Raw genomic sequence first — 13,575 nt, forward strand, 5'->3', positions numbered from 1 at the left:
CGATCCAGTACCCGACCATCTGTTGTGATGGTCGGGTACTGGGGCGGCCGTAGGCTGGTATTATGAGGCTGGGAAGGGCCAAAATCAGTGCACCTTCCCACCCTTGTAATGCTAGGCTGCTGCTGCTGTGTTGTATCGGGCTGGTTATAAAAATGTGGGGGACCCCCACGTCGTTTTTTTTTTTGAATTTAACAAATTTAGCAATAGACGGGTCCCCCACATTTTTAATAACCAGCCATATGCAAGGCCGCAGCATTCTGGCATTACATGGGTGGGAAAGGCCACTGGTTTTGTCCATTCCCAGGCTAATAACACTGTGTTGTATGTGGCTGGTTATGATAAATTGGGTGGAACCCCATGTCTTTTTAAAAAAAAAAAATTAAATAAATAAATAATTTAAAAAAAATGACGTGGGGTCCCCCCCACTTTTATAACCAGCCAGATACAACACAGCAGCAGCAGCCTAGCATTACAAGGGTGGGAAGGTCCACTGTTTTTGACCCTTCCCAGCCTCATAATACCAGCCTGCGGCCGCCCCAGAGCCCGACCATCACAACAGATGGTCGGGTACTGGATCGTACCTGGCTCTTCCCGGCACCCCTGGTGGTGGTGGGTACTGGGGTAATAATGGTGGTTAGTGTTAGCCTCTGCACCGGCTAACACTAAGCCTCGCCTTAGTAATGGATGTTGTCACTCAGACAGCGGCCATTACTAAAGTGGTAGTAATAAAATTTGAAAAGAAAAGACAAAGACATAGATAAAATATTTTATTGAAATAAAGCACCCCCAACACAACCCTCATTAACCATTTTATTGTAGAAAAAAAAAACGTAATCTAAGTAGTCCTCGAAACCGACGTAGTCCAAACACCAAACCTGTAAAAAAAAAAAAAAATGAAATAAAACATGTCGTAGGCTTAGATTCAGTTTAATGTGTGATACTGACTGTTATACCATGTATAGAAGCCTGCCGCGAAGTTGACTTAGATACAGGGCGCCAGCAGACAGTATCATACATGGCCATACATACATATATACAAACATACATACAAGCATGCACATATATACATGCAAATATACATACATGCAAACATACACACATATACATGCAAACTATCATACATACATGCATACACACACACATGAAAACATACATACATACAAACAAACATGCAAAGATACATACATACATATATACAAGCATGCACAAATATACATGCAAACATAAATACATGCAAACATAATTACATACATGCACATATATATAAACATACATGCAAACATACATGCAAAAATAAAAACATGCAAACATACATACATGCACATATATACATACATACATGACAACATACATACAAACATACATGACAACATACATACATGCAAACATACATACATACATGCAAACATATATACATGCAAATATACATACAAACATGCACATGTATACATACATGCAAACATACATGCACATATATATATACATACATACATGACAACATACATACATGCAAATATATACATGCAAATATACATACATACACACATGCACATATATACATACATGCCAACATACATGCACATATATACATACATGACAACATACATACATATATATATATATATATATATATATACATACACACATGCAAATATACATACAAACATGCATACATACATACATGCAAACATACATTCATGCAAACACATACATGCAAACATACATTCATGCAAACATACATACAAATATACATACACACATGACAACATACATACATACATACATACATACATACATACATGACAACATACATGCAAAAATACATACATGCAAATATACATACAAACATGCACATATATACATACATGCCAACATACATGCACAGATATACATACATACATACATACATACATGCCAACATACATACATACATGCCAAAAAAAAATAATAATACGTTCATACTTACTTTCCTCCTGTCCGGCCTCCAGCGATGACGTTTCATCCATGTCGCCGCTGCAGCCTGTGATTGGCTGCAGAGGCGGTCACGTGGGATGAAGCGTCATCCTGACGTGCGTGACAGCCACTACAGCCTGTGATTGGCTGCAGCGGCGAAAGGGATGAAACGTCATCGCTGGAGGCCGGACAGGAGGAAAGTAAGTACGAACGTATAATTTTTATTTTTTTATTACATTTAAATTGTATTTTCCGCGCGCCGAGCATGTACTGTGAAGGTTGCTGAAAGAGTTAGTGCAGCCCATTAACTCTATCAGCACCCCGGACAGTAGCATGCTCGGCGCACGTAAGTGACAGGTTCGGTCAGAACTAGTTCGGTCCGAACCGAACTTTTTTGTGAAATTCGGCGAACTAGCCGAACCGAACTTTTGATAAGTTCGCTCATCTCTACTCTGAAGTCAAAAAGTAAAACAAAACCCCAAGTAGTGACCCCCACATTGGAAACGACACCCCTTAGGGAATTTTAAGGGGTGTAGTGAGCATTTTGACCCCACAGGTGATTCTACATTAGAAATTAGTGCCCAGCGGATGGTGCAAAATGAAAATTGCAATTTTCCACTGATATGCCAATTTAGTGCACAATATGTTGTGCATAGTTTGTGCCACTGAAGACAAATATCTCATAAACTGTTAAGTGGGTTCTCCTGGGTATGGCGAAGCCATATATGTGGACGTAAACTGGTGTTTGGGCACGCTGCAGGGTTCAGAAGGGAGGGAGCGACATTTGGCTTTTGGTGCACAGATTTTGTTTCTGTTTGGGGTTTTACTGGTATTTCAGTTTATGATGTGGGGGCATATGTAAGCTGTGCGGAGTACATCAGGGTATATGTAAACTGTGCGGAGTACATCAGGGCATAATAAGAGGGTATAATAATGGGGTAAATAAATAATTCATAGATGTGTGGCCAGTGTCGCACTGATAAATGGTGCCCAATCTTATACACTTTTGGAACACTGCTTATTTTATTTTTTGTGTCCCCATATTCTTAAGAGCCAGAACTTTTTTATTTTTGTGTTGACAAGACTGTGTAAGGACTTGTTTTTTGCGGGACGGGTTGTATTTTTTATTGATACTATTTTGGGGTACATGCAACTTTTTAATCACTTTTTATTATATACTTTAGAAGGGATAGTGACCAAAAAAATAGCGATTCTAGCATTGTTTTTTATTTTTATTTTTTTGCAATGTTCACCGTGCGGGAAAAATAATATTATAGTTCTATAGTTTGGGTTGTTCCGAACATGGTGATACCAAATATGTGTACTTTTTTAACGGTTTCATTTTTTTTCCTATAATAAAAGACTTATTATAGGAAAAAAGGCCGTTTTTAATTTTTTAACTTAGAACTTTCATTTTTACACTTTAGCTGAACTTTTTTTTATACATTGTTGTCCCACCAGGGGACTTGAAGACCTGCACCTCACATCTTTATTCTAATACATTGCACTACCCACATAGCATTAGAGCTGTCAGCTATTCACTGACAGCAAGCCTGTTAGGCTCCGCCAACAGGCAGGGCCTAATAGGCTTCCGGACGTGGCAGACCAGGAAGCCACTGTTGGCCTCCGGTTCCCATAGCAACAATCGGCATCCGTGCGACCACATCGCAGCGATGCCGGTCTCCTGGAAACCACTAAGATGCTGCGATCGCTTTTGATCGCGGCATCTAAGGTGTTAATGGCAGGGACCGGAGCTAGCTCCATTCCCTGCCGTTACAAAAGGATGTCAGCTGTAACATACAGCTGACATCCTTCGGCTGATGGCGCAGGCTTAGCTTCTGAGCCCGCCGCAATTTTTCATCCGCGGCCGGAAGCCTTTTAAGCCGCGCCTCTGGGCGGGCCTATCAGGCCACCGTACTTGTCAGACAGGGGGCCATTGTTAGGCCTCCTGTTGCCAACAGCCGATCGGCTAGTGTGGCTACCTGGCTCTTTTAGCCCGGTAACCATGCTGCAATACTGTGATTGGTCAGTCACGACGCGATTGTTCCCCCGACGAGTCACATAGACTATCGATGTCACTGTTCTGTCACCATGTCTTTTGACATGGTGACAGAAAAGCACCATGGCGTAACTGTACGTCATGGTGCCTTAATGCAGTGCAAACCATGACGTACAGGTGCGTTAAGGGGTTTTCCACTTTCCAAATACTATTTACATACACATAACAATTGCCTTTTAAACAAAGTTTCTAATATACTTACCTTTTTAAAGATATTGATTTCTTGTGCAACTTCGGTCACGTGACGCGGCCCCATTGGAATTTAGGCGTTCCGATGACGTCCCGTCTGTTCAGTGCTTTTCTCTTCTTCCGGACGAATGCCTCTTCCGGCCGGCTCATTGAACCGCACGTCATCAATGACACTTGTTCAGTGTGTTCTCCCAGACGACCAGGCATCATCTGGGTGCATGTGCGGTTGAAAGAATATCTCTTTGAACCACGCATGCTCAGTAAAGTGGGTTTGAGACGGCCTGCGATCCCAGCGCGCAGCATGCTGGGAGAGAACCAGTGCATACTGGGAGCAGAGCCGCAAGGATGTAAACAAAGTGCTGCGGTACAACAGGAGCAGTTTTTAGAACATAAAGGACTTGTGAGGAAAAAAAAGGTATTTGGTGGATTTATGTTGGGAAAATTAAGGCGGCCGCGAATAATTTAAAAAAATTATCAAATCTCGGAAAACCCCTTTAACATAAAGTACAAGGTGTCACGAGAAAACATTCTTAAGGGAATTTTACACAGGACGATTATCGGGCAGACGAGTGTTCATATAACGCTTGTTGCTGATAATTGCCCTGTGTAAACAAGGGAACGATCAGCAGATGACCGAGTAAACGCTCGATCATCTGCTGATCGTATCGTTTTAAAAAGTGAAATATTATCGTTGTCGGCAGCAGATCTCCATGTGTAAACAGGGAGACGTGCTGCTGACATAACAATGTATGGGGATGAGCGATCAAAGTACCGACCGCTTGTCCCCATCCATCGCTCCGTGTGTCCGGAGCAAACTAGCGCCGATCAACGACGTCTCGTTGATCGGCGCTCGCTGCACCGGCCGCTTATAGGCCGGTGTAAAAGGGCCTTTAGGCTATGTTCACACCTGCGTCGGTGTGTTCTGTTGTTCTGCTCAGTCAGAGGAGCAAAACAAGTGAATATTGTAAGCAACGGTTCCGTTGAACAACAAACACCGTCGGCAGCATTGACTTTAATGGGTTCCGTTCTGGGTGTCCGTGATTTTACCGGTAACAATAGTGCAGCATGCTGTGAACAGAGCTTTAGAAGCGCTTGGATAAGTAAAAGCATTCCAAAGTTATTACCACATAAAGGGACAGGTCAAATGTAAAAAATGTGTCTGTCAGGAAGGTCAAAATTGGCAGCGGTGGCAAGGTGTTAAAACCAGGTTGGTGTGACTTCAGTAGAGCCAAATCTTACCTGCAGATTCCACTAAAGCCAGATTCTTCAACCGGCAGTCTGTGAGCAGTTCCTGAAGCTCTCGGTACTTGGTGTTTAATGATACAAAGGGAATATTTCTCAGCATAATGTCCTCAACTCGCACATTGTACCTCCTGGAACAGAAATATAAAAGAATAATGTATATGGTAGATTGCCTTAAACGTCTAGTAATAGCCATATTACATTACAACACTTTCTGGCTGTTCAGAAGTAAGGATTTTAGGCATCTTTCTAAAGACTTTGGATATTAGGCAGTGTGACTTTACTACACATAAATAATATGTTTTATTGAAAGGAGTGGAAACAAATGTGTTGTGAAGGCTGGAATGGAATTTAAAACACAAAAGGTCAGTGAACCAGAACAGCAATGCATGGATATCATTGCCCAAATTTTATATTTTATATTACTATTATTCTTATTTTAAATCACCATTAATTCCAGAGTGCTAAACGTAAAATGAGACAATAAAAACAACAAGTACAATAAACATGAACTTAACCCATTAGTGACCGCCAATACGCCTTTTCACAGCGACCACTAATGGGCTTTATTCCGATGCATACAGCTTTTCACGGCGCTGCATCGGTCTTGCACTCACTAAACTCTGCCCTCTCCAATCTATCCTTAATTCAGCAGCCAGGCTCATCTATATGACCAACCGCTATACTAATGCCTCGACCCTCGGCCAGTCACTGCACTGGTTGCCCATACCATTCAGAATTAAATTCAAACTTATTACTCTCACCCACAAAGCTCTCCACAGTGCTGCACCTCCTTACATCTCCTCCCTCATGTCTGTCTACCAGCCTACTCGCGCTCTACGTTCTGCCAACGACCTTAGATTAACATCCACCATAATCCGATCCTCCCACTCCCGTCTCCAAGATTTCTCTCACGCTGCACCAGTCCTCTGGAATGCGCTACCACAGACAATCAGATTAATTCCCAACATCCACAGTTTTTAACGTGCCCTGAAAACACATCTTTTTAGACAGGCCTATAACATTCCCTAATTTGACTTCTTTCCCTGGCCGCCCTTTTACATGAGTCATGAGAACTTGACCCCCTCATTCAGGAGTATCCCCCACACTTCTTGCACCCTAATGCACTTCAGGTCTGTCATACACAGATACTGGCTGGTGAGAGGCTCATGCAGCTTTATGTGTACCACCCCATATGTATAAAAGATGGTTGGACCATTGTACGGAACAAGTATTTTTCACATTTTGTCTCTCCCTTGTTTCCTCACAGATTGTAAACTCTTGTGAGCAGGGTCCACACTCCTCTTGTTTGAATTGTAAATTAGTTTTGTCACTATGTAATGTCTTATATTGTCTGTACAATGTACTCCCTAAATTGTGAAGTGCTGAGGAATATGTTGGCGCGACATAAATAAAGATTATTATTAATAAATAAACAGAACAGTTCAATCTCCCTGCTCGAACGGCCGAGATCAATATCTGTATCGATCATGCTAGTTTAACCCCTCATATGCGGCGCTCAATAGCGATAACCGCATCTGAGTGATTTTGGAGAGAGGGAGGGTGCTCCCTCTCTCACCCCACCGGCACCCTGTGTAAGATCGCAAGGTGTCAGCGGTTTATATGGCAGCCAGGGGCCTAATAAAGGCCCCCAGGTCTGCCACTGCCAGAGGCATGGCCTAGCAGATGCCTGTCCGTTTTACACGGACAGACAGTAATACACTGCAATACAAAAGTATTGCGGTATATTATAAAAGCAATCGGAGGATTGCATAGTGAAGCCCCCTAGTGGGACTAGTAAAAAAAAAGTTTAATAAAGTTAATAAAAATAATACGTGAAAAAAAATGAAAAACCCACTTTTTCCCCTTACAAAATGCTTTATTATTAAAAAAATGAAAAAAAGTTACACATATTTTGAATCACCACGTCCGTAACGACCCCAACTATACAGTTATTACATTATTTAACCCGCACGGTGAACGCCGTAAAAAAAAATTATTAAAAAACTATGCAAAAAGTTTTCTGTGAATCATGCCTTTATAAAAATGAGATAAAAAGTGATCAAAAAGTTGCATCTACTCCAAAAAGGTACCAATAAAAAAGTCATCCTGCAAAAAAAAGCCCTCATACAGCTGCATCGGCGGAAAAATATAAAGTTATGGCTCTTCAAATATGGAGACACAAAAACAAATAATTTTGAAAAAAAAGAGATTTTACGGTGTAAAAGTAGTAAAACATACAAAAACTATATAAATTTGGTATTGTTGCAATCATAACAACCCTGTGAATAAAGTTATTGTGATATTTATAGCACATGGTAAACGGCGTAAATGTAGGATGCAAAAAAGTGTGGTGAAATTGCTGTTTTTTTTCTATTCCCCGCCAAAAAAAAATAATAAAAGTTAATCAATAAATTCTATGTCCCCCTGAAATGGTGCTATTAAAAAATACAACTTGCCCCTGGTCTGGAAGTAGAAAAAATTTACTGCGCAAGTTATAACATTTATTTTTGCGGTGTGAATATAGGAAAAATAAATTTTCGCCATTGTTTTAATTTTTATCTTATTCCGTTCATGTTTCACACTAAATTTTTTATAAAATTAATCCTTCAGGTTATTATGGTCGTGTAGATACCTAATACGTGTAGGTTTTTTGTTTTTATGTAATGTTGGGCAATAAAATATATTTTATGCTAAATAATGACTTGTATTTTTTTGGACCTTTTTTTATTTATTTAGTCACATTTTTTTTTTATTCCATTTAGGGATCATTTTATTTACAACTTTTTTTTTTTTACTTTTAATGTATTAGTATACTTTTGCATGCCAATACACAGGCTGCTGTTAGGGCAACACATAATGTGCCCTAACAGCAGGCTTATTGAACAAACAGCCCTGGGATTTCCGGTGACACGATTGAAGAGGGGAGTCCCCTTTGATCATGCCGGGGTCATGGACTGTGACAATCAATGGATTAAACAGCTGGGGTCGGATTTTTTTTCCACTCCTAGATGTATTCAAAACTCTCCTCTACGTACAAGAACTGTTAGTTACAGCTCCTGCTTAGAGGATGAGCACTCACTGGAGCGCTCATAAGCCTTTTCTACAAAGACGCCAAAAGACGTCGCTGCAGACTGGGGACCTGCACGCCTGCCGTGGAAAAACAGCGGGCGGTCGTTAAGGGGTTAATAATAGAGCACATCTGCCTGTAACCGGCCGGTGACTATTGACTTACTAGACTTCACACAGAGAGGTTTTGGGTGTATTTTTCATACTAAAAACAACAGAATCCAGATGTTAGGTGTGAGTGAAAAGCAAAATATGATTTTCTATTCACAAATTCCACTTTTTAGCATATTACATTCTTGACTGTTTCACAGCATCCTGTTTTTTTCATGGCATGCTGCGTTTTTCTGTAATATAGTACATTATGAAGAACCATATAGCAGCACATAAGGTATATAGTACAGGATGGATCAGTGCACACAGCTCTGCTATGTGCATGTTACCAAATGATACATTCCCATGTGCGAAGACAATTTTTGCAAAAGTTATCACATTCGATCATTTTGAATGCTGCAAATAAATTCTCTTTAGCAGGACAAGCTGAAAATCTACAAATGTGCATTTGAAGAATTAAACAGCAGAAAATATTTATTTACACATTATTAGCACAACACTGAACAACAGTACTAACGTCAGGATGTTGTTTATATTGCAATTTCATTTCACTATGTGGTTAATCTTCGGATGTACAAAGCAATTTTACCCCTTAACGACCGGCGTATAGTGTTTTTATGTCGGTCGTTTAGGGTAGTTCTTCTGATGTGTCGGCTTTTCACGTCGGCACTTCAGAAGAACTTTTCTGCCATCGTGCCGGGATCTCTAGTAACAGCCTCGGCCTTCAGGGCAATGATCGGAGACCACTAGCAGTGGTCTCCGATCATTTTTAACCCCTCAGATGCGGTGCTGAATAGCAAGTACCGCATCTGAGTGGTTTGGGAGGGAGGGGACCGCATCGGAGTGGTTTCGGTGGGGGATCTCCTAAAGTCTGGGCTGCTGGTAACAGCCTCGGGCTTCAGGGCAACAATCGGAGACCACTAGCAGTGGTCTCCGATCGTATTTAACCCCTCAGATGCGGCACTCAATAGCGAGTGCCGGCCGAATCTGAGTGGTTTGCGAGGGAGGTGACTGCATCGGAGCGGTTTTCTCGGGGATCTCCTGAAGACCGTGCTGTTAGTAACTGCCTCGGGCTTCAGGGCAATGATCGGAGACCACTGGCAGTGGTTTCCCATCAGTTTTAACCCCTCAGATGCGGCGCTCAATAGCAAGTGCCGCATCTGAGTGGTTTGGGAGGGAGCCGCATCGGAGTGCTTTTCCCGGTCATCGGGTAATCTGCTTCTGAAGCCAAGGCTGTTAGCAACAGCCTTGGCTTCAGAGTGATGATCGGAGACCAATAACAGTGGTCTCCGTTCATGTGATCACTGTGAGAACCATTCACAGTGATCACAAAATGAAAAACGAAGTGCTTCTCCTACCTGTCTCTCTGTCTCTCCTCACACTCTCTGTATGAGAAGAGACAGAGAGAGGATTTTACTGTGACACCAAAGACACAAAATTACAATAAATCTAATAGATAAACTTTATATAAACTTCAATTGTATACCTATGCTAGGGTTATCCTTAGGGCACATTCACACGTGGCAGAATTTTTCCGCTGCAAATGTTGGTGCAGATTTGGGGCAATTACGCAACGAATCTGCACCAACATTTGCATATTTGACAGGTAATTCAGACGTTGCAGAAAAGACAGCGGACTTGCCACAGATTTCAGTTATTGCATTGCAAAGGCTGAAATCAACAGTGAAATTCCGCTTCTTCTCCGCCACAGACAGTGCATGCAGTCTATTGTCCGCAGCGGAGTTTTCCTAAACGAACTTGCCTCAAAATGTATTGAAACAAATGTAATAAACAGCCGCTGGAGAATTCCACTGCGGACTGTCCACAGCGGAATTCCACAGCAATTCCGCCATGTGTGAACGTGCCCTTAGGCTTAGTCTAGGGTTATTCTAGGTTCTATTCTAGTGTTAGTCTAGGGTTAGCCTAGGGTTTTTGTGTAGCGTACGTGTGTGACGTCTGTTTATTTTATTTGTGCAAAAAAATAAATAAATATATATATGTAAAAAAAAAAAGTTTTATAGTCTACATGTTTGTTCGACATCAGTTTTTTGTGAAGCGTGCTTTTGTGACGTCCGTGTATTTTTGTCTTTGAAAAAAGTAAAGAAAAAATAATAACATTTGTCTGCGTGTGCGTCTGGTTACAGTCTTTGTTGTACGTGTGTGTAATTACAATGGCCCATAGAAGGTTCACGGTGGAAGAGGCATACGCCATGTTAATTTCTGACTCTGATGAAAGTGATACAGGAACCGCGACCGAGGTAGAAATGTTGTCTACCAGTGATAGCGACGACAGTGATACGCTTTCTGCAAATGCAAGTGTCGCTGCAGAGTCCACAAGCACAGGGCATGTCGCAGAAGTACCACAAAACACGGCCCACTCTATTCCCCCAGATTATATTGAGTGGGTACCCACAGAGTCATTTTCCCCTAATATCCCAGAATTTATTGCCACACCAGGGATAAATATTAATGTGGAAAATTTTACAGCCCTCGATGTTTTAAAAATATTCATTACAGATGAACTATTGGAGCTGGTTGTTTTAGGTTAACAATCTGTATGCTCGCCAATTCCTTGCTGAAAAGCCAGCGTCCTCCTATACAAAGGAGTGGCACCCCACAAATACTGGCGAACTTAAACATTTTTGGGGCTCATCCTCAACATGGGTTTAGTGAAAAAGCCCTCAATCCGGTCATATTGGGCAACAAACCCTACACATGCTACACCTGTTTTTCCAGCTGTTATGACCAGAAGCAGATATGAGGTGCTAATGCGCTTCCTTCATTTTAACGACAATCACCAGGCCCCCCCGTACTGATCCAGGCCGTGACCGCCTATATAAAATAAGGTCCCTGATAAAAATTTTGGAGGAGTTATTTAATCCGATGTACAACCCCGAAAAAAACCTAGCGGTGGATGAATCGCTGATGAGTTACAAAGGCAGGCTCTCATTCCGCCAGTACATCCCCTTAAAGAGAGCAAAATATGGGGTTAAAATCTACAAGCTCTGTGAGAGCGGTACAGGCTACACATCTGCCTTTAGAATCTATGACGGCAAAGACCGTGATATTACCCACATTATCAACTCATTTACTTTCACGCTGTTTTTGTAGGGAGAACCAAAAGGGAGGGTTGTTTATTGGATAATGTTTCACTGTAAAAATGCAGCAATACTGTATTTTCTGGAAAAACCCATTTTTTATTTCTTTCCACCTATTAAAAATACTCACTATACCCCTAGATGAATATTAGCAGGACATTTATACTTGTCAAAATGACCTGCAGTACCACGGCAGATATAGCGTGGTTCCCTAAAATCAGCTGTGGCGTAAAAAGGCCTCCAAAAACCAAAATGGACTCCTTCTATGATATGCCCTATAACGGGTCCATATAATAGATTAGACACACATATTTGGTATCACCGTACACGGAAGAAATAGCAGAATGTGGAAAGGTGTCACTTTTACCAATATGTCATATGGTGTTTCGAAATGGCTTAAGAAAAGTGACACTTTTGTAAAAAAAAAAGCAATTTACATTTTTTTGGCCCAAGTTTGGACAAATTCTGTAAAAAGTGTGAAGGGTTAAAACGTAAATTGAACCGCTAGAAATAGACTTTAGAGTGTCTAGTTTGTAGAACATAATGTTTTTTTTACCATTATTTATTGGCCTTCAAGTCCATTACCCATACATTACTACCATGGTGTAAAAAACGAAATTAAGACATTTTAGGGCGCAATTGAAAAAAGGGGCATTTGTGTTTTATACTATATTTCTGGTACAAAAAAATAAACTACACCTCCAAGTCAGGTGTCCTTATGATCAGGATAAATGAAAAAATATATTTCAATACATTTGTATGATACAATTACTTTTATTTTCAAACTGTTACATTTGAAATGATGAAAAATCAAAATTGTTCTTTTTTTTCTGTCTTTCCACGGCTATAAAAAAAGTAACAAAAATGTTACCTATACATATATACCACAAAAAGGAAGCACTACATGTTCCGAGAAAACAGTGCAAAATTCACATCGATACATAAAACACATACAGAGTTATACTGCGTTACATCTGTGAATAGCAAAACTGCGAAAATTGCTCTGGTCACTAAGGTTTAAAACACCTTCGGTATTAAGGGGTTAAACAGTACTGAGGAGGCATTGTAGCAGTCCAGCAGTGATAAATATGCTAAGGAAAAACATGTGCTCAATATCTCCTCCCAGTGGCCATATTAAGAATACAGGCTGTAAGAAAAAGTCCATACTAGCTTTTACATTGGACACTTTGATAACTATTATAACCAACTTGTTTATTTATCAGGGACTGATGTGAGTGGTTGCAATCTGTGTACAACATTGCAGAATCTGTTGCAGAATAAATGAAATTTTGAATATAACATTATAACAAGATACAGTAGGAGCGAGCAGTGCCAAGACAATTTCAGTTATTGTGTTTCAGAAACAAAAGTAATACATTTAATAAATGTATAAAAAATTGTGGACTATTTCTTTACAACTGTGTTTCTCAACCAGTGGCTCAAAAGACACATATTAGCTACCTGGCTCTTGGCAGTTATGGATACGGTTTAAAATTTCTTTGTGCAACACTGCTTCTTTCATGAGTCCCAGGCCCGCTGTCTTGAATTTATATTGGATTAAAACTGTCCTTTATTCTTTAAAGCAGAGTTTCAGGATACAAAGTGGATGGTCTACCTATAGCAAAAGGTGAGTCTGCTGACCAGTGGTGGTCCCAGGGTTAGAATCCTAAAGATAACACATGGATGTGGTCCATCATTGCTGTATCCCAGAAACCCCCTTAAAGCAGATCTGTCATTATAATGTTTAAAGGGGTTTTCCCATAAAGGACATTCATGACATATCCACAGGATATATCATAAATGTCAGATAGATGTGGGTCCCACCTCTGGGACCCACGCCTATCTCTAGAGCGT

At 40.7% G+C, this 13,575-nt stretch overlaps 1 protein-coding gene across 2 annotated transcripts in view; it reads right to left on the bottom strand.

The window, feature by feature from the left end:
* The window catches only part of CLCN2 (chloride voltage-gated channel 2), a 202,695-nt gene that overhangs the window by 40,541 nt on the left and 148,579 nt on the right, over nucleotides 1-13,575 (bottom strand). For both annotated transcript variants that reach the window (XM_075861910.1, XM_075861911.1), the window contains exon 16: nucleotides 5,441-5,574. In XM_075861910.1, coding sequence (XP_075718025.1) covers nucleotides 5,441-5,574 — 134 coding nt within the window. The remainder of the gene's footprint in view (nucleotides 1-5,440; nucleotides 5,575-13,575) is intronic.

This window comes from Rhinoderma darwinii, chromosome 4, assembly GCF_050947455.1.
Source record: "Rhinoderma darwinii isolate aRhiDar2 chromosome 4, aRhiDar2.hap1, whole genome shotgun sequence".
Classification (NCBI taxonomy): Eukaryota; Metazoa; Chordata; class Amphibia; order Anura; family Rhinodermatidae; genus Rhinoderma; species Rhinoderma darwinii.